This window comes from Antechinus flavipes, chromosome 5 (genome assembly GCF_016432865.1).
Source record: "Antechinus flavipes isolate AdamAnt ecotype Samford, QLD, Australia chromosome 5, AdamAnt_v2, whole genome shotgun sequence".
In the NCBI taxonomy this organism is placed as follows: domain Eukaryota; kingdom Metazoa; phylum Chordata; class Mammalia; order Dasyuromorphia; family Dasyuridae; genus Antechinus; species Antechinus flavipes.
The window spans coordinates 219688776-219714152 of NC_067402.1; the positions used below are offsets into that span (position 1 = coordinate 219688776).

The 25377-nt window shown below is 39.5% G+C and overlaps 3 protein-coding genes across 3 annotated transcripts; 2 read left to right on the forward strand and 1 right to left on the reverse strand.

Moving 5' to 3' along the window:
- Positions 1-239: 239 nt before the first annotated feature.
- Positions 240-1168, forward strand: LOC127564746 (olfactory receptor 9-like). Its single transcript, XM_052001497.1, is given in 2 exon segments — positions 240-1023; positions 1026-1168. Coding segments are annotated over 2 exon segments (927 nt in total).
- Positions 1169-13136: 11968 nt separating this feature from the next.
- LOC127564136 (olfactory receptor 9-like) lies at positions 13137-14277 on the forward strand. The gene has a single exon (XM_052000458.1). The coding sequence runs from the start codon at positions 13137-13139 to the stop codon at positions 14064-14066; it is 930 nt and encodes a 309-aa protein (XP_051856418.1). The 3' UTR covers positions 14067-14277.
- Positions 14278-16740: 2463 nt separating this feature from the next.
- Positions 16741-18054, reverse strand: LOC127564741 (telomere length and silencing protein 1 homolog). The gene has a single exon (XM_052001489.1). The coding sequence runs from the start codon at positions 18037-18039 to the stop codon at positions 16894-16896; it is 1146 nt and encodes a 381-aa protein (XP_051857449.1). The 5' UTR covers positions 18040-18054; the 3' UTR covers positions 16741-16893.
- Positions 18055-25377: the final 7323 nt, after the last annotated feature.

Below are 25377 nucleotides of genomic sequence, written 5' to 3' on the forward strand. Positions count from 1 at the left end.
TATTATATACAGCTAGATCCCATTTTACTTTTGATAAGTCAAAAAATTTATATTATAATTTTCTCAGAGAGGACATTCTAATATTATACTGCTTATTCATCACAATCTCCACACTTGGGATGTTCTTGTCTTCTCTAATCTGACTCTCTCTTGCTGCAGCAGTTTATCTACTTCTTTCTCTTCTTTGGGATTATTAACAATTTTCCTTTGGTCCTGTGCCCAGATGCTGATTTAGGGACATGGATGATGATAATGGGACAGCAGTGACCGAGTTCATTTTGCTGGGATTCTCAAATTTGGGGGTTTACCAGAGTGCTCTCTTTTGGGGAGTGCTCTTTGTCTACTTGGTCACCTTGCTGGGTAACTCCTTGATCATTACCCTTACCCTGCTGGACCCAGTCCTGAACACTCCCATGTACTTCTTCCTTCGACATCTCTCGCTGATAGAGATTCTCTACACTATGACTGTTGTACCCAGGATGCTGACTGATCTGCTTTTGTCCCAGCCTGCCATCTCTCCTGCCAGCTGCTTCACTCAAATGTATTTCTTTGCCCTCTTTGGCATTGCCGAATGCTGTGTGCTCACTGCCATGGCCTATGACCGTTATGCTGCCATTTGTCGGCCCCTGCACTATGCTATGCTGATGAACCGGCAGGCATGTGTGGCTATGGTGGGTGCTTCTTATCTAATGGGCATCACCACAGGCACTACTCACTCCATATTCATCTTTACCTTGCCCTTCCATGGCACCAACATTGTTCACCACTTCCTATGTGACATTTTGCCTGTTTTGAGACTGGCAAGTGGAGACACATTCTGGGGTGAGGTTGGGAACCTTGCTGTCACCCTGCTCTTTATCATTACTCCCTTTGCACTGATTTTGTTTTCCTATGTTCGCATCCTCATTACCATCCTTGGGGTTGCCTCTGCTCAGGGACGCCAAAAAGTCTTCTCTACTTGTTCTTCCCACCTATTGGTGGTCACACTTTTCTTTGGGACTGGGACTCTAGCCTACATGAAACCGGAACCAATGATACTGAGGACACAGATCAAGTTCTCTCCCTTTTTTACACAGTTGTAACTCCTATGCTCAACCCTTTTATCTATACACTGAGGAACAAGGAGGTGATGGGAGCCCTGAGGCGTAAATTAACAAAACACTTTTGAAGTCCTTCCTTGGCTTCCTTTTTGGTGAGTTGAGAGTTGTTCCCTGATTTTTATTTTTTTCTTTTAATTTTATATTTTTCAACTATCAAAAATTTGTTCTTCCACCATCCTCCTTGCACTAAAGGAAAAAAAAAAAAAGCAAAATCCTTGCTATAATACATATAATTAAGAAAAATATTACTTTATCAATTTTGCCTAGAAATGTCTCATTCTGCATATTTAATGTTCTTCACCATCACGACCTAATCTTTGTAAAAAGAGGAAGCCCTTAGACCTTTTGCTCAGTAGGGGGATTTCTGGAGATTTTTAGTTAGGATGCACTTGATCTTTCAGAAGGACATCTTATCTTTTCTGAAGGTCCCGGGAATTTAATATATTTTCATCTGAGATACTGACCTGGTACCTGTTTTCAGGTTTGTGCATCAAGTGGAGACTGGGTGAGCACATTTGGAGGGATGTTCAGGTACGGATTAGACTACATGGATTAGGAAATTAGTGTTTGAAGGAAATAAATACTGGGGAATCTCCAAGTATAAAGTAATTGGGATGGAGGAGGCTGTAAGTTGGACCTCCTTAAGTTTACTTTTAACATTGAGATTTTATATTATTTGGGGGTTTATTATACATATTATATTAATAATATAAGTGTGTGCTGAATCTAATACTGCAGTTTGAGAGAGATTCATATGGATTAAAGGACATAGATGTGAATGATATAGTGTGATTACTTGTCCTTTGATATCTTTAATCTCATCATCACGAATATGAATTCTACCTGTACAATCCAGAAATTGTTGTGTGTTATTAAGCTTCTACTAAGCTGTATCTCTTACTGTTTTACCCCCCTTCTGAAGCTATTCTTTGTTTTCAGGCAGTTCTCAAGTCATTTCAATCTTCATTGCTTTCTTAGTATTAGTACTATTGCCTTGGCTTTGGGGTATCACTTCACAGACTTGAAGCTTGCTTTAATTTTATGTTCTCTGCCCTTAACTCTCTTGCATCTTTATCTTGTCGACACATACCATTTCAAGCACCAGGTTTGGATTTTCCCCACTATCTGCTCCCACTCTATCTCACTTATAGGTGATGAAACCACAGAACTGTGCTACAAATTTGGCAGCTAAATGGAGTAATATTCTGGATATAATTCTGGGCCAGGAATCAGCAAGATCTGAATTCAGATGTGACCTCAGATACTAGCTGAATGATTCAGATCATATCACTTTACCTCTGTTTCAGGCTCCTTATATGTAAGGATTATATTAGCACCTACCTCAGGGTTACTGTGAGATAATAATTATAAAGTAAATAGCACAGTTCCTAGCATATAGTAAATACTGTGTAAATGTTTATTATTATTATTATATCCTAGCATGTCCTATGGCTGCCTAGTAATCTTTACTCTTCTCTGATTGACTGGTGCATTTTTTATTTTAAGCCTTTTCTTATTTCTTCAAATCATTGATATCACCCTGCACTCTCCTTTTAAGCAGATTTTGTTTCATATTCTAGCAATAAAAGACTATTTTTGCAATCTCCCTTTCATTTCCAATCCTACATCACAAGTACCCTTAACAACATTTCATTCTTTCTTGCAATCTCAGGGACAAAGCTAACTACTGATCACATCCCCTGCAAACTCACATGGGAGCTTGTACTTTTTAATTATACTATTTTTCTAATCTCCAATTTCTTTTTATCCACTTTACTTCCTTGATGCATGCAAAGATGCTTAGATCTCCCTTAAAAAACAAAACAAAACAACTTACTGTGGTATTAAAAAAACAAACTATCATACTACGCATCTTCTGCCGTTGATGAATTCCTCAGGGGGGGAAAACCCTGTATTTTATCCCTTGTATTCACTTCTGTTCCGAGTTTTCCCTTCCCTCCCTCCACCCCCTCCCCCAGATGGCAAGCAATCCTTTACATGTTGAATAGGTTACAGTATATCCTGGATACAATATACGTGTGCAGAACCGAACAGTTTTCTTGTTGCACAGGGAGAATTGAATTCAGAAGGTATAAATAATCCGGGAAGAAAAACAAAAATGCAAGCTGTTTATATTCATCTCCCAGTGTTCTTTCTTTGGGTGTAGCTGCTTCTGCCCATCTTTGATCAATTGAAACTGAATTAGCTCTCTTTATCGAATAGATTCACTTCCATCAGAATACATCCTCAAACAGTATCGTTGTTGAGGTATATAATGATCTCCTGGTTCTGCTCATTTCACTTAGCATCAGTTCATGTAAGTCTCGCCAGTCCTCTTTGTATTCATCCTGCTGGTCATTTCTTACAGAACAATAATATTCCATAACATTCATATACCACAATTTACTCAACCATTCTCCAATTGATGGGCATCCATTCATTTTCCAGTTTCTGGCCACTACAAACAGGGCTGCCACAAACATTTTGGCACATACAGGTCCCTTTCCCTTCTTTAGTATCTCTTTGGGGTATAAGCCCAGTAGAAACACTGCTGGATCAAAGGGAAGACTTATGTTAACAGCAAATATGAACCAAATACTGTAAGAAAATATATCTCAGGCATTCACTATTTTTGTGTATGTGAATTTAACTCATAAGTTGATGTCACACTAGGTAGCTCTCACTTCAGCAGTTCAAAATAAAATCCTGGCTGAGACGGGGAGGCACAGTTGATTGGGTTTCATGAGCAGCTTCAGGGACTCTTCTGGTACTGAGAATTCAGAGAAAGAGAAAGACAGATGTGTGTGTGTGTGTGTGTGTGTGTGTGTGTGTGTGAGAGAGAGAGAGAGAGAGAGAGAGAGAGAGAGAGAGAGAAAGAGAAAGAGAGAGAGAGAGAGAAAGATAGAGAGAGAGAGAGAGAGAGAGAGAGAGAGAGAGAGAGAGAGAGAGAAAGAAAAAGAGAGAGAAATGTAGAGAGACAGACAAGGAGACACACAGAGAGACAGGTTTATCTCTCTCTCTCTATATATATAGAGTAGTAGTAGTAGTAGTTACTAGTAGTTATAAGGTCAAACTAAGGAACTATAGGGGAAAATACAAGATAAAGTCCAGAAGCATGGAATTGTTTTTGTTACAAAGTCCAGCATTAGTTTTTAGTTAAACCCTGGTGACCCTATTTTTATAGACCATTTTTACCTCTGGCTCTTTATACATGGGTTAGTAGTCTAACATACTCCTTGGGTGTACCTATGGCTGGTACTTAGACGAAACTAAATTTTTTGGTTTCTGGTTATTGCCTTAATCTAAGAGGGATACAGAACATTTTTCTCTATGCATCTTGGCCATTGTTCTGCTTGAAAGCCAGTTCTTCAAGTGGCCCAGTGCTCAGAACTGATGGTTTAACTTTTGAATATGGAAATTGACACTTCTTATCAAATTCTGCCTTTCATTCCTTTCCCTCCCCTGAAGAATTGAAATAATTAAAACTAGATGGGTCCAATGTTCATTTCACACCTGTGCTAGCCTAGGTACACTGGCTGGTTATGTTCTCATTTATAGAGTGATTCCATCCCTTCCATACCCATTCTCAGTAATTTATTGATAAACTAGTCTTCAAAGTTTTACAACAGAATATTTGAAATCTATCCTTTAAACCTAAAGCTTCTTTATCCTGTGGGATTCTTCTCCACATGTTCTTATCCATTTTCTGTAGGAAATCTACTCAAAACATTAGAAACTTTCTTATCCTCAGAAGCAGGTGGTTGGTGTAGAGGATAGTGTGCTAGGTCTGGAGTCAGGAAGATTTGAGTTCAAATCTAGCCTCATACTAGCCCTATTGACATTGTGATCTTGGGCAAGTCACATTTTTGCCTTTTTGCCTCAGTTTTTTCAGCTGCAACATGGGATAATAACAAGAGGTACCTGAAAAGTTTGCTGTGAGGATCAAATGATAGAATATCTGTAAAGCCCTTGACATAGCCTTACAATGAATTTTTCCACAGCTTTTTGAATCCCCTTCATTTTTTTTCCTAAAATAATTTCCATAGTTTGGACCATATAACATTACTAGAGAAATAAAGATATTTGTAGTAGGAAAATGCCTAAAAATCACTGAAGGCACTATATAATTATATGGATACTATTTTGGGAAGGGCCATTTTCCAAGTATATGCTTATAGAGTATTGTCCAATTGGTAATTAGCCTTAAGTGCTCAGTTGTCCAGACCTCAGTGCATGAACTCAAGTGTTTCAGCCCTCTACATCTCCCACTTTCTTTTGTTTTAGAACACAGAATGCCATCCCTGATCTTATCAGAGATCAGAGCCACCAAAAGGAGGTGATCATGCCCTCCCTGACATCTCTGGAAGAGAGATGAAAAGCACCAAAGGGAAGTGGGGGTTGCTAGTGGGTTTCTGGGCAGAAGGGTCTTATTAGAAATAGGTATGCACAAACCCATCAGCATGGGAAGTATTACACAAGCACATAGCAATAACTCACAGGCTATTAGTGTGACTCTCCTCACAACCAGTGCAGGCTCAATGTGGTGTAACAAACATGAATTGTACATGCAAGTAGTGATATAACAAACACTATGAATCAACATGGTGTTGTAAAAGATTTCCAGAAGTCCTAGAAGGAGGGTATAACAATAACAGTCACACATACTCCTTCTTCAGTAGCCAAGAGATAGTCCAAAACCAATCTATTGTCCATTGCTTCATGTGTCAGGGAATCCAATGATCCCCACAAGTTTTTGAAGTCCTGCAACAGTCTTTTTATGTGTTAGGGAATCAATGATTACAGCAGATTTTGAAGTCCTGCAACAGTCTTATCATTTCTCAGAAAATCCAATGATTCCTGAGGGTTTTGAAGTCCAAGAATTTTTGATGTCCATGAATCAAATGCCATAAGTGCCACGCTCTTTCAGTGGTTGGCACAGTCAAAGACATAACTACCCGATGTTTCTTGGATCTTCTCCTTCGTTTCAAGGGTCTGCTCTGTCTCTCTCCAATGGACAAGGCGAATATGGCTCGTTGACACCCATCTGATTTCTTCTCCATCTGTGGAGATACAAGCAAACCCTTTCCCCCAAGCAGTTAACCTAGCTGGTCCCTTCCATTTACCATTTTCTGGATCTCTCCACATCACCTGGAGATTATCTAAAGATAATGGAATTGTTCGCACTGGACACTGTCCTTCCGGTGGGTTATAAAACCTGTCTGCCAGAGCCAGTGCATCTTTGTCAAAAATCAAGAAGTTAATAAAATAAAGAGCTAGATTTATTTATTAAATTTTATTTTTTAAAATAACTTTTTATTGACAGAACCCACGCCAGGGTAATTTTTTATAACATTATCCCTTGCACTCACTTCTGTTCTGATTTTTCCCCTCCCTCCCTCCACCCCCTCCCCCAGATGGCAAGCAGTCCTATATATGTTAAATATGTCACAGTATATCCTAGATACAATATATGTATGCAGAACCAAACAGTTCTCTTGTTGCACAGGGAGAATTTGATTCAGAAGGTAGAGATAACCCGGGAAGAAAAACAAAAATGCAAACAGTTTACATTCATTGCCCAGTGTTCTTTCTTTGGGTGTAGCTGCTTCTGTCCATCATTGGTCAGTTGGAACTGAGTTAGATCTCTCTGTCAAAGAAATCCACTTCCATCAGAATACATCCTCATACATTATCGTGGTTGAAGTATATAAGGATCTCCTGGTTCTTCTCGTTTTACTTAGCATCAGTTCATGTAAGTCTCTCCAAGCCTCTCCTCCGTATTCATCCTGCTGGTCATTTCTTACAGAACAATAATATTCCATAACATTCATATACTACAATTTACCCAACCATTCTCCAATTGATGGGCATCCATTCTTTTTCCAGTTTCTAGCCACTACAAACAGGGCTGCCACAAACATTTTGGCACATACAGACTCGTTGGATTAAATAGGAGTATCAGTGTAGCAAGGCTACAAAGATAGGGATGATATAAAAGGATTGCAACATTCATAAAAAGTGAAGAAATTAGGCCTAAGTTTCACAATAGTTAATCAATCTAGGATATTTTCTCAGTGAGTCCACATTTCTCTGTGGAGTTCTAAGTGAAGGCTTATGCATAATTTGGGGGATCAGCCAATTTTTCCATATCTTGTGATTGGATATATCTATATCTATATCTATATCTATATATCTTGTAAGCATTTATGGCTTCCAATCATAGACCTGGTTTTATGCTTAAAAGTTTCTATATACCAATCAAAAAAGACATTCTATGAGTTCTAATCTGTTTTGGATCCAAAGGATTTAAAGATTAATTGTTTTTACCTCAAGGAATTTCTTAGTGGGTTCATCTCATGTGTACTACAGTGACCCTCATCCAGAAACTTTAAAGTCTGTAGAAAATAAATGTTAAAGGTAACATATTGTTATAAAGGAAAACTGTTGTATTCCTTTATGAGGTACTAGAATTTAATGTAATTTACTCTTCCCTATCTCATTCACTAGGGAGATATAGAAAAGCTTATTCAAAGCATGTCGTGATACCTACCCACTGCAATTGGTGTCTTGGCTAACTAAAACCATATGTAACTTTCTCAATTGAGGAATTTGCCTCATACTTCACTGAAAAGTTAAGGCTATTCATTGAGAGCTCCCTCTTCTCCCTTTCTCATCTCAGATGATGTTTCTCTCCCTGAGGCAGCTTCCATATGCCTCTTTTAGAAAAACCCTGAAGTTCTCACCAGATCAAATAATGACCAAGATATCCCATGAGGAATTATAATTCTCCCCAAATTTGCTCTAGAAGTCAGGAAGGAGGCAATGGGAAAGGGGGATTACCAGCAAAAACAATACCTGTACAGATAAACAAGCAGGCCCAGAAGATCTGAGATTCTCCCTAGTCTTAGAATACATCTACAATCTTTTTTGCCATTACAACTACTCTGTGAGTCTAGAGTCTCTCTAAGTATATCCAACATCTGGTCTACTTTGGTCCAAGGTCTTTGTCATTGAATCTTGGATTTTTGTCATTAGGTCAGAAACATCAGTCTGAGTCCTCAGTGAATACAAGTTTTTTTTAGTTCAGTCTCCTTTTAGGCTAGAGGACATTTATGACTTCCTTAATGGGTCTGTGGAGGTTGTCTTCCTAGTCAGGATTTGAAATCTAGTCTTCTGGTTTCTTATTGAATCTTGCCTTGGATCTAAGGGGTCTCTGTCCATGAACTGACATCTTTCCCCACTTGTGGCAGGTATCTCTCTGGGCATATAGTATTTCTTCCTAACTGGAAATATCTGGGGACTTTCTCCAGGAATTTGTCTTTCCTGGTCTGGGCATTCGGTGAGTACTACATACTTCTCTGTGTGGCCCCTGGGATTCTGGACCTCTCTTCTCCACCCGAGTCTGAGAACCCTGGGAATCTGAAGTCTCTCTGAGTGGGTTCAGGATTTCTGTCATTATCTCCTATGGGAGTCTCCCTGTCACATCAGAATTGATCTTCAGATCTCAGCCACAATGTACCATACTTCGGATTCCAAGAGAGCTGACATTGCTGTTGGAACTAGAAGGGGATCCTTGGCTTTGTGACCTCCTAGAATGTGCTTGAATGGTGATAGAAATGTGTGGAGCTGTTAATGTTTCTGGAACTGTTATCGTTTCCCTGTCTGTTTTGGGAAGTCTAGGTGCTCCCACTAATCTTTCTCTACTTTTGCCTCTTTATGACTTTGACAGAAGCAGGGGAAAGGGAAATTGGGGATTCAACTATCACACAGTAGAGGATGATATGCAATTTCTTGGCTAAAAAAATCAATGAATAACATTTTTAAGTGACTATGATGTGCCAGGCATTGTGTTAAATGCTTTGTACAAATAAAAGGCAAGAAACAGTTCTTATTTTCAAGGAGCTTACAATCTAATAAGGGAGGAAACATGCAAACAAATATATATATATATATATATATATATATATATATATATATATATATATATATATATATATATATAAAGCAAGCAATATACAGGATAAATAGGAAGGAATCAACAAGATGAAAGCACTTCTTGTAGAGGTTGGAATTTTAGTTGGAACAAAGAAGATCACTACTCAGAGCAGGTTAAGAAGAGTATTCAGGGCTTGGGGAACAGTCAGAGAGAATTCTGGGAAAAACAACAACTTCCTAGCTTTGTCTTTCTATGGATAGATGTCATTCCAATATCTGGTTCACACTTCAGGTATTTTTATGCTTTCCACAAGGGCATAAAAGAGGAGAAAAATATCCATAACAAGAGAAAAAAGAAACTTTTTTTTTTCTTTCAGTAGTGGGTAATATCTGGAGCACCGTATTTGAGAGCAATAAAGTTTTTGGAGTTGAATTGAATTGATTAGCTCCACTTTTCAGCAGATTAGTATCCAATCACAACCAGGATGGTTGGGAAATCCTCTGTGTCAAGGTGGTAATATGATGGACTGAGGAGAGGGCTTAATTACTCCCTCTTTCTCACCCCCATCCTTGTATAGGTGGGGGCTATTCTTTCTTAGTTCTTTCTTTTTTTTTTGTCTCCTATTTGAAACACACTTAGTAATTCAATGGCAAACAATCTTTTCTTAGAGAAATCAGTTTATTTTAAACACAAAAGCAAACTGTAAAGAAAGAACTCTTTTACAAAAAATAACTACAATACATTTTATTTATTCTAAAATAAAAACAAATATAAATCCACACTGTTCACATTTCTTTTCTTGGTATCCAATAAAGCATAGGTTTAAATTGCTTAAATGTTTCCAACTTTCTCATATATTAATAGTGTTACTCAGTTACTTAGAGTAGCAATACATTATTATCTTCATTCCTCCTTTAAAGTTGCCTTTGCTAAAGATTGTAATTTTTTAGATGACCATTCTGTATACTCTCATGATTTAACCATAAAAAGAGTAGTCAGAACTCCTTTTCAGTCCACTCAGCAGAACGAATTATATGCGATCATGCTAGCTCTCACTTATTACCCAGGCAACATAAATATAATATCTGATTCAGCCTATTCAGTAGGTGTGGTACAAAGAATTGCCACAGCCCAAATAAAATTTGCAGCTTCTAATATATATCAGCTCTTTAAGGAACTTCAAGAGCAAGTGAGAAAGCATCCAGGAAAGATTTATATCCTGCATGTCCACTCACATAGTGGACTTCCAGGTCCTATTTTTGATGGAAATTCAAAGGCAGATAGCCTTTTAACTATGTTGGCCAATACGCCTTTATTTCAGGAGGCTCAGGAATCCCATTCTAAATACCATCAGGCTGCTCGAGCTTTGCGTTTACAGTTTGGGATTACAAAAGAAGAAGCTAGGAGCATAGTGAAAAGCTGTACAGCTTGCCTTCCCTTCCACGCTCCTACACTGCCTCCAGGGAAGAACCCTCGTGGTTTGAGACCCAATGAAATCTGGCAAATGGATGTGACCCATTATAAATCTTTTGGTCGTCTGTCTTTTATCCACGTTGTGGTAGACACCTTTTCAGGATTCACTTTTGCCATACCAGCAGCAAAAGAGACAGCCCGAGTGGTCACTGAATTCCTCATTCAAGCATTCGCAATTATGGGTGTGCCACAAGAAATAAAAACAGATAATGAACCGGCATATACCTCCAAACATTTTGAACACTTTTGTGCACAGTATAAGATTTTACACACTACTGGCATACCCTTTAATCCTCAAGGTCAAGCAATAGTAGAAAGAAGAAACAGGGACATTAAGACACTCCTCCAAAAACAAAAGATAGGGGGAGCCACGGGTAACCCTAGAGAACTTCTAAATTTAGTTCTCTATACCATTAATTTTTTAATCTTTGATAAAGATGCACTGGCTCCAGCAGACAGGTTTTATAACCCACCAGAAGAGCAGTGTCCAGTGCGAGCAGCTCCACTATCTTTAGATAATCGCCAGGTGATGTGGAGAGACCCAGAAAGTGGTGAATGGAAGGGACCAGATAGGCTAACTGCTATGATCCACTGTGCTGATCAATCCCATATGCATTACATAGTATTTAACAGTGACATGCTATCTTAGTTGACAATCTCCATTTCAATCATCACCTATTTCTTTGATTTTTTTTCTTTCTCCTTCCATTTTCTTTTTCTTCTTTTGTTCCAGATGAACCTGAAGAGAATGTCCTCATATGGGATTTATTTTAGCAATGAGTTATTCCTTCTGATTAAGATTTCAGATTTTTCATGTTAATTATACTGCTTTTTTTATATCTGGCAAATGTTTCAAGGTCTTTGTCAAAATTTTAACATTGTTGAAAGGTAACCTTAGAAATAGCTAAGGTTACTTTGCTGAACTACATCTCTTTGTCAGTTGATAGAGTAAGACAACAGTGCAGTGAATTGCACTCTGACATTCAGGGTGAATGAGACTAGCTGCTTATCCTCTTCTTTGTCTTTATCCTTGTTCTCATCTTCCTCCTTCACTTTCTCCTGCTTCTTTTCCTGCTCCCCTTTTTGCTCCATGGTAGCAGAGGCAACTACATATTCCTGAAAAGAACTCTTAAGAGACAAAGACAGGAAACCCAGTTTCTTCCAGAGAGAAGAAAATTATCAGATCTGTCCTTAACATCAGGAACAATTTCAGATTCTACATTTTTCTGTGTTTCCTGCACTATAGAGTTAGGATTATTAGGACTATTATTATTTTAGTATCTTAGCTTTTACCTCCTTGACAATTTGCTGGCAGTGGTGGTGGCTGTAGCAAGAAGGTCCCAGCACTACTGCTGCTGGAGGTATCCTCCCTTCCCTGTTGTCCTAAATTCTGTTCCTTTTACTCTCAGGTAGCCAGAGAGCCAGCTTATGGTGGAATGGTGACTATGATTATCTTCAGATTCTATCATAGCTGTTATATACCATCTGTCTGCCAGGCCCATTGACAGCTTGTTTTGCATGAAATTAAAAAAAATACTCAGTTCACATTCTTAAAAGTAATGTGGGGTTGTGGCTAGATAAGAAAACTTGCTTATCAATCAAATTCTGGCTGCTTTGGTCTGTGTGTTAACTACTTAAAGGCCGAAGGGAGGAAAAGTAGGTAATTTCCATCTTGAACAGAGGCTATGCATCTTCAGAATCCATGTCTCTTTAGCATTCTGTAAGAATATCTACCTTAGACTCACTGGATAACATTTCAATGTGTTATTTGCCTCTTTCTGGACCTTTCTGGACCTGTTTCTCTTCAGACTTGAGACATTCCCTCAATCCCCTAATCCTTTTGGCGGAGTTGAGGTGACAGAAATGAGACTGAGCTATCTCTTGACAGATCTCTATACCTGCATTTTAGGGAGCTCGGGGAGTAGAAGGAGCTGGGTAGTCACTTCTCTTTAGGAAGGTCAAGGACCAAGGACAAACTTCTCTTCTCTCTTCCTTCTTTCCTCTAGATTATAGTCTGATTTCCGATGATGAGTCCCCATGGGATAGTAAGCCAGGGAACCACATGAGAATGACTGCTAGCAGTTATTGCCTCTAACAGAAGCTCTGAGAGGGACACCCATAGGGATCATATCTGAAGCTTAAAGTTTCCCCTATTATTTCTCCTTTTCTTGTGTGTCTCACTCCTGTTTCTTTTTTTAAAACTCTCTCCTTGCTCCTCTTTCTCCTCTCCTCTTTCCACTCTCTCTCCCTCCTTTTCTTTTCTCTTTTCCCCCCTTCTCATAAAATTTTTCTATGTCTGCCTGTATGTGTTCCCATTTTTAAGTTTAATGCTGAAAGACTGAAGTTTTTGACGCTAGAACCCAGGGTTTTATGAGATGGAAGGGACTCATATTGATATTGTATACAGCTAGATCCCATTTTACTTTTGATGTCAAAAAATCATTTATGTTATAGTTTTCTCAGAGAGGACATTCTAATGCTTATTCATCACAATCTCCACACTTGGGATGTTCTTGTCTTCTCTAATCTGGATCTCTTTTGCTGCAGCAGTTTATCTACTTCTTTCTCTTCTTTGGGATTATTAACAATTTTTCTTTGGTCCTGTGCCCAGATGCAGATTTAGGGACATGGATGATGATAATGGGACAGCAGTGATCGAGTTCATTTTGTTGGGATTCTCAGATTTGGGCATTTACCAGAGTGCTCTCTTTTGGGGAGTGCTCTTTGTCTACTTGGTCACCTTGCTGGGTAACTCCTTGATCATTACACTTACCCTGTTGGATCCAGTCCTGAACACTCCCATGTACTTCTTCCTTCGACATCTCTCTATGATAGAGATTCTCTACACTATGACTATTGTACCCAGGATGCTGACTGATCTGCTTTTCTCCCATCCTGCCATCTCTCCTGCCAGCTGCTTCACCCAAATGTATTTCTTTGCCCTCTTTGGCATTGCCGAATGCTGTGTGCTCACTGCCATGGCCTATGACCGTTATGCTGCCATTTGTCGGCCCCTGCACTATGCCATGCTGATGAACCGGCAGGCATGTGTGGGTATGGTAGGTGCTTCTTATTTAATAGGCATCATTACAAGCACTACCCACTCCATACTCATCTTTACCTTGCCCTTCCATGGCACTAACATTGTTCACCACTTCCTATGTGACGTTTTACCTGTTTTGAGACTGGCAAGTGGAGACACATTCTGGGGTGAGGTTGGGAACCTTGTTGTCACCCTCCTCTTTATCATTACTCCCTTTGCATTGGTTTTGTTTTCCTATGTTTGCATCCTCATTACCATCCTTGGGGTTGCCTCTGCTCAGGGACGCCAAAAAGTCTTCTCTACTTGCTCTTCCCACCTATTGGTAGTCACACTTTTCTTTGGGACTGCAAGTTTAACCTACATGAAACCGGGAACCAATGATACTAAGGACACAGATCAAGTTCTCTCCCTTTTTTACACAGTTGTAACTCCCATGCTCAATCCTTTTATCTATACTCTGAGGAACAAGGAGGTGATGGGAGCCCTGAGGCGTAAATTAACAAAACACCTTTGAAGTCCTTGCATGATCCAGATTTGCTTGGCTTCCTTTTTGGTGAGTTGAGAGTTGTTCCCTGATTTTTATTTTTTTCTTTTAATTTTATATTTTTAAACTATCAAACATTTGTTTTTCCACATACCCCCCCTCCCCGCCTTGCATTAAAGGAAAAAAGAAAAGCAAAATCCTTGCTATTATATAAGTTAAGAAATTCCTTTTTCAATTTTGCCCAGAAATGTCTCATGCTGCATATTTAGTGTTCTTCATCATCATGACCTGATCTTTGTAAAAGGAGGAAATCCCTAGACCTTTTGCTTGTAGGGGGATTCCTGGAGATTTTTAATTAAGATGCACTTGGTCTTTCAGAAAGACATCCTATCTTTTCTGAAGGTTCCAGGAATTTAATATATTTTCATCTGAGATACTGACCTGGTATCTGTTTTCAGGTTTGTGCATTAAGTGGAGGCTGGGTGAGCACATTTGGAGGGATGTTCAGGTATGGATTAGACGACATGGATTAGGAAGTTAGTGTTTGAAGGAAATAAATACTGGGAAATCTTCAAGTATAAAGTAGTTGGGGTGGAGGAGGCTGTGAGCTGGACCTCCTTAAGTTTACTTTTAACATTGAGATTTTATATTTTTGGGGGTTTATTATATATATTAATATAAGTATGTGCTGAGTCTAGTACTGCAGTTTGAGAGGGATTCACATGGATTAAGGGACATAGATGTGAATGATTTTGTGTGATTATGACACACCTCAGGATTTGGGACCCTTCCCCTTCCTCTGTAGTAAGTCATTCCATTGGTTATGTTCAGTACCAGTAACTACTTTAGTGGTAAGAACTATCAGAGAATAAGTCTATAAAAGTTTGGGCAGGGAATATTCAGATCATTTTAACGAATATTAAGTGCTTACTATATGCAAGGTTACTTTTACAAGACACAAATGTAACAGGTCCTCCTTTAAGGAACTTAGATTCTACTGGAGGAATGATCTAAATTAGATGTCTAGTTTAGATCACCCTTGCTTATAGCTGCTTTTGTCTCCAGTATCTGTTCACCACTTATCCTCATCTTAGGCTAAGCTCTTCCCAAGATCCTTTTGGAATCATTAACTCCACCAGGTTCTGAGTCCTACTTTAATCTTAGATGGATGTACAGCATATTTTAAAATCTCTTGTTTCTGGAATCAGCAGATCTGACCTAGCCTCTATATCTAACTTACTTTGCCGTATCTAAATATGCCATTCTATAGAGATCCTGGTGGTGATTTACTGACCCTTCAGATCATTTGTGAGGCTCACAGACATCTTTTCTTTTTGGAGAAATTGGGGTTAAGTGACTTATCATACAGCTAGTAATTGTTTGAATCCACAATTTGAAATCAAGTCCTCTAGACTGCTAGACTATTGTGCCACCCAGTGGACCCTTTAGGGGGATTTCAATATACATGTTTATATCCCTTAAACACAACTGGCTTCCCATTTCACTGTTTCCTCTATGACCCTGATCTTTACCTTTTCTCCATCTCTTTTTCTCTTACACACATAGAGGGTAGTTACTTGTCCTTTGATATCTTTAATCTCATCATCACTAACATGTATTCTACCTGTACAATCCAGAAATTGTTACATGCCATTAACCTTTTCCGTTTGTATCTCTTATTGTCTCACACCCCTTCTGAAGCTATTCTTTGTTTTCAGGGCAGTTCTCAAGTCATTTCAATCTTCATTGCTCTTTTAGTATATCACTGTTGTCCTGGCTTTGGGATATCACTTCACAGACTTGAAGATTATTTAATTTTATGTTGTCTACCCTTAACTCTCTTGCATCCTTATCTTATCAACACTTATGCCCTTTTAAGTATCAGGTTTGGATTTTCCCCACCACCTACCTCCACTCCATCTCACTTATGGGTGAAGTCACAGAACCCTGCTACAAATTTGGCAGCTAAATGTAGTGGATAGAACTCTGGGCCAGGAATCAGCAAGATCTGAATTCAGATGTGACCTCAGATATTTATTAGCTGAATGACTCAGATCAAATCACTTTACCTCTGTTTCAGGCTCCTTATGTGTAAGGTTTATATTAGCACCTACCTCAATGTTATTATGAGATAATAGTTATAAAGTGAATAGCATAGTTCCTAGCACATAATAAGCACTATGTAAATGTTTATTATTATTATTATGTCTTAGCTGGATCCTATGGCTGCCTAGTAATCTTTACTCTTCCCTGATTGACTGGTGCACTTTTTATTTGGAACCTTTTATTTCTTCAAGTCATTGATATCACCCTGCCCTCTCCTTCTAAGCAGATTTTGTTTCATATTCTACCAATAAAAGACTATTTTTGCGATCTCCCTTTCATTTCCAATCCTACATCTCAAGTACCCTTAACAACATTTCATTCTTTCTTGCAATCTCAGGGACAAAGCTAACTACTGATCACATCCCCTGCAAACTCACATGGGAGCTTGTACTTTTTAATTATACTATCTTTCTAATCTCCAATTTCTTTTTATCCAGTTTACTTCCTTGATGCATGCAAAGATGCTTAGATCTCCCTTAAAAAACAAAACAAAACAACTTACTGTGGTATTAAAAAAAACAAACTATCACACTACGCGTCTTCTGCCTTTGATGAATTCCTTAGGGGGGAAAAAACCCTGTATTTTCGCACAGCTTCATTTTTTTTTTTTTTTAAAGAAACAAACTTTTATTTCTGTGATTTTTACATTGCAATTTGTGTTTGACAAAAAAATAAAATCTCTGCAAAAAAAAAAAAGAAACCCCAAACCCCAAAACAAAACCCTCTCCACTTTCCAGCTACTGAGCTGATATCAATAGCGTCTGTTCATTTTCTTAAACTTCTCATAGTGATAATCATCAGTTGCTTTTTCGTTGGGGGGGCGCTTGCGATTCGGGGGTGACCTCTCGGCTTCCGGCTTCTCAGTATCTCCCACCCTGAGGGGTCGGGTTTTTGGCTCTTCCTTGTGCCTGCGAACTGGGGCATGGAGCTCTTCATGATAAAATCGGTTGTGCTGCACGTAGTTCACAGCCATGTTCGTGGGAACAAAAGAGGTTTCGCTGTCTTTCTTTTTGTTCCGTTGCTCAGCCAGCAGACGGGCTTTGGCATCCTCGGTCGAAATGATATTTTTTATTTTTGCCTCAATGCCTAAATCCACTTCGGGGATGCCGCTCAGCATTTGGTTGGACAGCATCTCCTCCGTTTTTTTGGCGGACGAGACTCGGATGCTCTCGGGGAGCTCGTAGAGACAGTCTTCCGCATTCTTCAGCTTTACTTTCTGCTCCTCGTTTTCCACAATTCCTTTCCTCTTCTTTAGTTCTGTCTCAATGTACTTCATCATGTCGGCGTCTTCATCCCTTCGGTTGGTTTCGGCCGAAAATGATGTTCCTAAATTGAGATCCTCCTCTTCGCTAATTCTGTCCTTGTTTCTTTCCTTAAGTTTCTTCATGTCCACCATTCCACCGGTTTTGACCTGAAAGGGATCGTCTACCAGGGCTGTCTCTTCCTGTACTTTCTCCCCAACCAGGAGGGCTACTGCACTCACCCCATTGGGTCGTCTCCTCAAGCTCTGAACTTCTTTGGTTTCCTCCAGTTTCAACCGGACCTCCTCACTGTCCTGGTCGTCCGACTCCGACTCCGAGTCGGCACGGCGCCTGCGGAAGGTCTTGCCCGCCCGCATGATTCCCCGCGCTCGGGATTCCCTCAGGGACCGCAGCAGGGAACCCTCCCGCGGCTCTCCGACCAGGGCCCCGGTCCTAGGTCCGAACAGGGGCTGGGAACTAGTTCCGGCGCAGGCAAGTGAGGTCAGAAGGGCGCGCAGCGGCCCGTCCTGGGGGTGTGCTCTCGTGGGGTAGTGCGCTCCCGCCTGCCCGTCCCAGACTGGGAAAGGCGGCGAGAGGGTAAGGGGGCGGGAGGAGTCCTGTAGCTCGGCCTCGCGGAAGCTCCGCCCATAGCCCATCTAGGCGAACGTGGCCGGGCCGCTTCAGCTCTGGGACCGAATAGGGAGGCGCCCGTCCGTGTACTTCGCAAACTTTCAATCTGTCGTTTGTCCGTTCTGGAAGAGGACCGTGACGTCGGGGAGCGATGCCATGACATGCGAGCGAATTGGATTTAAGAGAGGGAGGGCTGTGCAAAGTCATCTGCTTCACTTTCTCCTCCAGAGCCATCTGGGTCCAGCGGCCCCATATAGATCAAGACGACTGGAGATGGCCCTCAATGAAATGGGAGAACTTTGTCTTTTTAAGTTAAGGTCTTCAACAGGTCTCCCTTTGGCTGAGGCGGCCCCATTCAGTGATTAAAGCTGGTAGCAATCTGGGCAAAGAAGCTCCTCTTCCGTCTAGTCTCCTCGCCTCCCACAATCTAAAAAAATAAATGAATGAATGAATGAATTAACAAACAAACAAATAAATAAATCTCGGAAGGAAAGACCCTCAGGGTTTCTGGCCAAAGCCGAAATAACTGCTATTTACATTCAAACTGAAACTGCTTTCTCCAAGGTACCGAGTGTGGATCGCTGAGTCCAAATCTTAGTCTTCATCTTTCTTGCTCTCTCTGCAGCTCTGGATACAGCGGACTACGACCTCCTGCACATTCTCCTCGAGAATAGACAACTTCTGGATATTTCTTCTACCTAGAAAGCTGGTCCTCTTCCCGAATGAAGGACAACCAACTTAGAAATTTGCTGCTTCTTAGTCTCTTTGTTGTATCATCATTCATCTCTCTCTCCTATGAATGGATATACCTCCAGCATCTGACCCAGGTCTTTTCTCTTTTTTTCCCCTTAAGGCAATTGCGATTAAATGATTTGCCCAGGATCATATTGTCCCAGGTCTTCTTTCCCTTTTCTAAACTCTTTTTTTGGGGTGATCTCATAACTCCTGAAAGATTAAGGATCATCTCTAGTTAGACGATTCTTCCTCCTGCTATGTGAGACTTGCATTTGAATGCCTCAGAGGCATCCCATAGTCAACAATTCCAAAACAATTCATTTTTCTATTTCTTCTAAGCCAAATTTTCTTCTATTTTTGTTGAGAATACCTTCATCTTTCTAGGTTTAAAGCCTTTTACTCCTTGTGACATATCAATCAATCACCTAGGTTTGGTGATTCTGTCTCCAAGATAGTATCCATGACTATCTTTTCACTTCCTTGATCATTACTCTAATTGAGGCTTTCTTCACCTTTTTTGGTGGGCTATTGCATTGCTTATCTAATTAGTAACAATAATAATATTAACAAATAATAATTATTTAACTTGCTTCCTTGTTTTCAGCCTCTTTCCTCATGAATCTATTTCTGAGGTACAGGTGTTTTTTTATTCTTTTTTGGTGGGCAATCAGAGTTAAGGGCAGGATCACACAACTATTAAGTGTCTGAGACATTATTTGAACTCAGATCCTTTTGACTCCAGGCTCAGTGTTCTAGCCATTGCACCATCTAGCTGTCCTGAGATACAGCTTTGAGCATGTTACTCCTCTGTTTAAAAACTTTTAGTGACGCCCTGTTATTTCTAAGATAAAAAACAAACTCATGTGTTTGGTATTTAAAGCCCTCGACAATATGGCTCCAGCCAGTTTTTCTAGACATTGCTCCCTATCATGAACTCTTTTTTTTTTTTTTTTTTAATTTTTGGTGAGGTAATTGGGGTCAAGTGACTTGCCCAGGTCACACAGCTAGGAAATGTTAGGTGTCTGAGACCAGATTTGAACTCAGGTCCTCCTGACTTCAGGGCTGGTGCTCTATCCATTGTATCATTTAGCTGCTCCTATCATGAACTCTTATGTTCTAGTCAAATTGGAGTTATGACTATCTAGCCAAATATGAGAGTAAAGTCTTTACTTGCTACTTCTTTAGAGGCTGTTTTCTTCATCTGGAGTATATTCTTTCTTCAATTCTGTCTCATACAATCCTTAGCTCTCTATGAAGATTAACTTGACTGTAATGATATCCTAAGTGAAACCTTTCCCAGATTCTGCCACCTCAATCCTCCCCATCAGACATTAACATTGTCCCCTTGAAATTACTTTCTATATCTGTTGTATTTACTTAACTGTGCACATACTATTTTACCCGGGAAAAATGTAAGATCCTTAAGTTAGAGACTGTTTCAGTTTTGTTTTTATATCTATAATTCTTAACACAGTTGTTGCTACAGAGCAGCACTAAATAAACCTATTTTGATGCTTGACTTGGGATGACTTTGATTTTCTATCTAGAGGGTACCAAACACAACTCTGTCTCTTCTAGAATGGTCAGGTCTTCTTGATGGTGACTTGGAACATGTAGTTTCAGTTGTCAGCATATGTGTACAGTCATTAATCCTAGAGCTAGAAAAGGTAACCAGATGACCAGAGTAATATTGCCCACATATGCAGGCACTTTTGTCATTTTGTTCAGGTCAAGGAGATATGTTGTGTGATGATGACAATTATTTGATTAGAGAAAGGTCATGGGCATCTACAATTTGCTAGGCACATGCTTACAGATATTGTCTGGAGGAATACTGAACTGTGAATAGCTCTTAAGGCTCAGAAAGGAGGTCATGTGGAAGACAAGACTTCTTTGTCATTTCCTTCTGCTTTGGATTGAATACTATGGATGTAGCAGGAAGAATGATAACTAAAAGCAGTGAAGAACTTTATGATAAAAAAATTAATCCCCTTCACAAGCAAAATGCATTTCAACTTTCCAGACATTACTTATTTCACTTTTTATTTCTACTATATTCTATTAAAATTGATTGTTCCCCACAAATGTCATTCCATTTCCCAGCTCTGATTTTGCTCAAAGTATATTCTATACTGGAATGCACTTTGTCCTCATATCCATCTCTTAGAATTCTTAGCTTCCTTCAAAACTCAGTTTAATCTCCTACAGCATCCCTTTCCTGATCTTCCCAATTGCTAGTGCATTTTCCCTGACCTACCAAGTTATTTTTGTGCAGGTTGATTGGTTGCTGTCTTTTGTTCTTGAAGAGGATAGAAATGCCATTTCTATTTTGGAGTCAAGGTACTGTTTCCAACTGTGACTGATTAGATTAATATGAGTGTGAAAGTTACCCAGGATGGGCACAAATTGTACATAAGAATATTGAAAGTAGAGCTTCTGCCACATTTTCTGACATGTAGTAAGTACTTAATAATTGCTTGTTGTTCCAGGTGAGATGGCCATGTAAACAGTGCAGAGGACCTAACTCTTCTACCTTTATTTCAGCAATGATTTATTTAACAAGAGCACCAGATCAAGCAACACCTCTCAAATCCAAAGTGATCCTTCAGGAAGCTAATTCATCCCATTCAGGCTGAAAAAAAAGATGGCCAGAAGCTAAGAGCCCTGGAAGAGGAAACAGTCCAAAAGTTCTCATCTCAGAGAAGTCCCAAAAGCTTCCTGACTGGAAAAACTCCAGCAATAGTGAAGCAGTAGTATGAACAGAATTATTCCCAGAGGGTACAGAAGAGGCAGGATCCTGATCTTAGAAGCCTCAGAGGGGAGAGAAGACTATCTATTGTCTTGATTAGGGACCATCACGCACAGAGCTCTGACCTCATGGTAAAAAAAAAAAATTAATGGTCTTAAGAAAAAAGGAAGAAAAGGGGAAATGTATTAAGGAAAAAATGACAAAGGGGATGAACTATCTTGCATAGTCAGTGAATGTGTGATAAAGGGTGTATAAATATAAGGGAAGGGATGATTCAGTATGATATAAATCTCACTTTCATCTGAACTGAACAAAAAGGTTTAACACAATTTCACACACATAGTCACACAGATTTTTGGTACACAAATATATTAACCCTCAAAAGGGAAATAGGGATAACAGGGAAGGAGGATAGTTTAGAAGGAGGATAGGGATGGTATAAAGAAAACAAATTTTAGGGTGGCTATGATAGATCATGAATGGGAGATTAAGAGGAAAGAAAGAATAAGAACTTGAGACCGAGACTAGATAAGGAGAAGAGAAGAGGAACAGTGGGGCAAAGAAATCACTTTTGGTATAGATCACTAAATGTTAAACTTTTTTTTTTTTTTTACCATCACCTTTGTTTTTTTTTTTTTTAAGTTTATTTTTTTATTATAGCTTTTTATTTACAAGATATAAGCATAGGTAATTTTTCAGCATTGACAGTTGCAAATCCTTTTGTTCCAACTTTTTCCCTCCTTCCCCCCATCCCCTCCCCCAGAGGGCAGGTTGACCAATACAAGTTAAATATGTTAAAGTATAAATTAAATACGATATATGTATACATGTCCAAACAGTTATTTTGCTGTATAAAAAGAGTTGGACTTTGAAATAGTGTACAATTAGCCTGTGAAAGAAATAAAAAATGCAGGTGGACAAAATAGAGGGATTGGGAATTCTATGTAGTGATTCATAGTCATCTCCCAGAGTTCTTTTCCTGGGGGTAGCTGGTTCAGTTCATTACTGCTCTATTGGAACTGATTTGGTTCATCTTCATTGTTGAAGCATTGATTTGTGATCATAAGCTGAGAGTCACAGCCAGTGGTTGTGTGAACTGGGATGCCTGAACAGGACTTCTTGCTTGTGAGCGAGCTGCTGAATTGCTGGATTGTCGCTCCTCCCATTAGTGATACCATGCATACACAATGCCTATGAGTTACTTCTCTGAATGGTGATTGGGCTGATCAGGCTTGCAAAAATGTATATCAACAAGGCTGTACAGCATAATAAACTGGAACTCTGTTCATCTGTCTGCCAGATCTCTTTGGAGATTGTATGGGGTGTCCTGGCAAGAAGCTGCAAGCATAGTAAAAAGGTGTAGCTTGTATACCATATTCTCAAAAACCTGTAGGGTTGGGGACTAACTCCAGAGGTGATAGGCCAAATGATATATGGCAAATGAATATTACACATATAGGAAAAACATGCATTCATGCTACAGTTGACACTTATTCAGGCTTTGTATCTCATCCTCTCAATGAAGGGAAGCCGTTTCACATGTAATAAATCACCATTTCACTGTTTTGCCTCTATGGGTATCCCACACATCATTAAGATTGATAATGGACCCTCATGTACCTTAAAAATATTAAAATAGTTCTTACAGGAATTCTCCATACATCATATTTTTGGGATTCCTTACAACCCTACAGGACAGGCCATTGTAGAAAGAACTAATCAGACCCTCAAGAGATAGGATTACTAAGAAAAAATATAGATAATAAGTATATAATATATAAATGATATGATATGATATAAATATAGACACAATAAATTACTTAAACATTTGATTCAAATGATTTAAGTCCAGCTATGAAATACTCTCTGGTGAAAATAGACAGAGAATCACTCAAAGATTACACCCATCGTCATTAAGAAGGCCCCCTAAGAACGAGACTATGGTAATGAAAAAGGTTTTTGAAGGATGGGAGGGACTTTATAGGGTTCTAATGTGGTGGCCAGGATATACTTGTATCTCCACAGGAGAAAACCTTCAGCAGACACCTCAAAGTTGTCCATAGAACTGAAGAAAAAAAAAGGAAGAAGAGGCAACTGTCCAAAAGGAGGAGATGTGCCCCCAATTCCACTAGCAAGATGCTTTCTATATATATGGGTTTATGTTACATACAATCAGCATTGGCAACAGAGACCAAAAGGTCATGATGGACCCACCATGGCCTAGGATTGTATCATGGGGGGAATGCATACCGATGCACTGCTAACAGGAAATGCATCCCAAATAATCAGGGATGAATTTCACTTTGAGAAATATAATGGAACTATGGTAAAAGGGAAGTACAACTTTGCTGAACTTGCTAATAGGCTTCCTTTGTGCTGGTCAGGAAGGAATAGTACCTACTGTGCACAAGTGAAAAACACGACTTTACAAATGCCAGCTTCAGGTATGGGGTATCACGTGGCACACACTCTGGGCCATGTCAGAGCGACCCCTTCATCCCCGTGGGAGGGCTGCTGAGGTGTGTCTACATATAGCGGTCATCAGGCTGGCCCCTCATATCTGCAGGCCGTGCCCATACTTGTACTTGTTATACGATTGCAAACTGGACATTACAAGCGTGGCATGAGGCCAAAAAGATGACTATGACGGTCTCCCAGGACCTGTTTGGGAACCTTACAAAAGCAATGCCTGGAAAGGTTTATGGAAAACACAAGCCTCCATGGGACACATTCTTGCCCCTCAACAAATGGGCCTGCAGTTGGCACATGGAAAAACACCTCGGGCCCTGGTTCTTGGACAAATGGCCCCAGAATTGGATACCAGTTCTATACTCAAGCCTGTCTGGGAGGGAAATACGCATTTTTGTGGGGAGACTCTGTAATGTTACCAAAGAAACTTTACAATGTTACTTGTTGGAATTGGACATTTAGTGATTGCTTGGATACTGAAATTGAAAATCAGATGGTATTTGTGATCACTAGAGCTTATGTATCAATGCTTCCTGTCAAAAGTGAGAAAGAGTATCGTGCTAGGACTGATCATATGTTCAATAGCATAATAGAAAAGAAGGAAACAGACCTTAGTCCCTCTAGAAAAAAGAGATGTATCAGCTGTGTCATATTAGATATTTCTATGTAGGTTTCACTTACAGTTTCATCGGTCTCTCTTGCAATGTCCATATCTAATGTACAAAACAGCCTAGTACAAGCTAGATACATAGAGGAACTAGCCAGGAATGTCTCAGTGGGTTTTGCTCAACAAGCTGAGAGTGATGAACAATTGTATCAGATGACAAAAGGTTTAAGAGAAGTATCATTGGAAATAGGAGCAGAAGTGGAGTTATTGAGACTCCAGGCTCCATTACAATGTGATTACAGATATACAAAGGTTGTGTAACCCCTTTGCTGTATAATCATATAGGTCAAGATTATGATTGGGAGGCATTTGAAAGGTTTATTTCTCAATAACACAATTGAAGGTGAAATAGAAAGTTTATATAAATTAGCATCTGATATAGAGAAAGCTTCTCATGAAGATTTGAATCCAGATAAAACTGCTGAAAAAATCATACATTGGTTTGATAATACCTCTTCATGGTGGTTAAAATTAGACTCATCGATTGCCCTGTGTGTTGTTATGTTGTTCCTACTTTGTTGATACCCTGTAATATTAGGATGTTTTTATAGAGCTTTCTCCACCATCCTTTCAGAGGTTGCAGCTCAAGAAAGGGCTTTTTAATCTAAAAGATAAAAAGGGGGAATTACTGAATTATGGAATCCTGCAGAAAGGGAGTACTGAAGTCACCTTTGATGCACAGTAAGTTTTCTGCCATGTTGCAGAAACCACGGTGCAGAAATGCCCTTGTTAAGCAAGAAACAT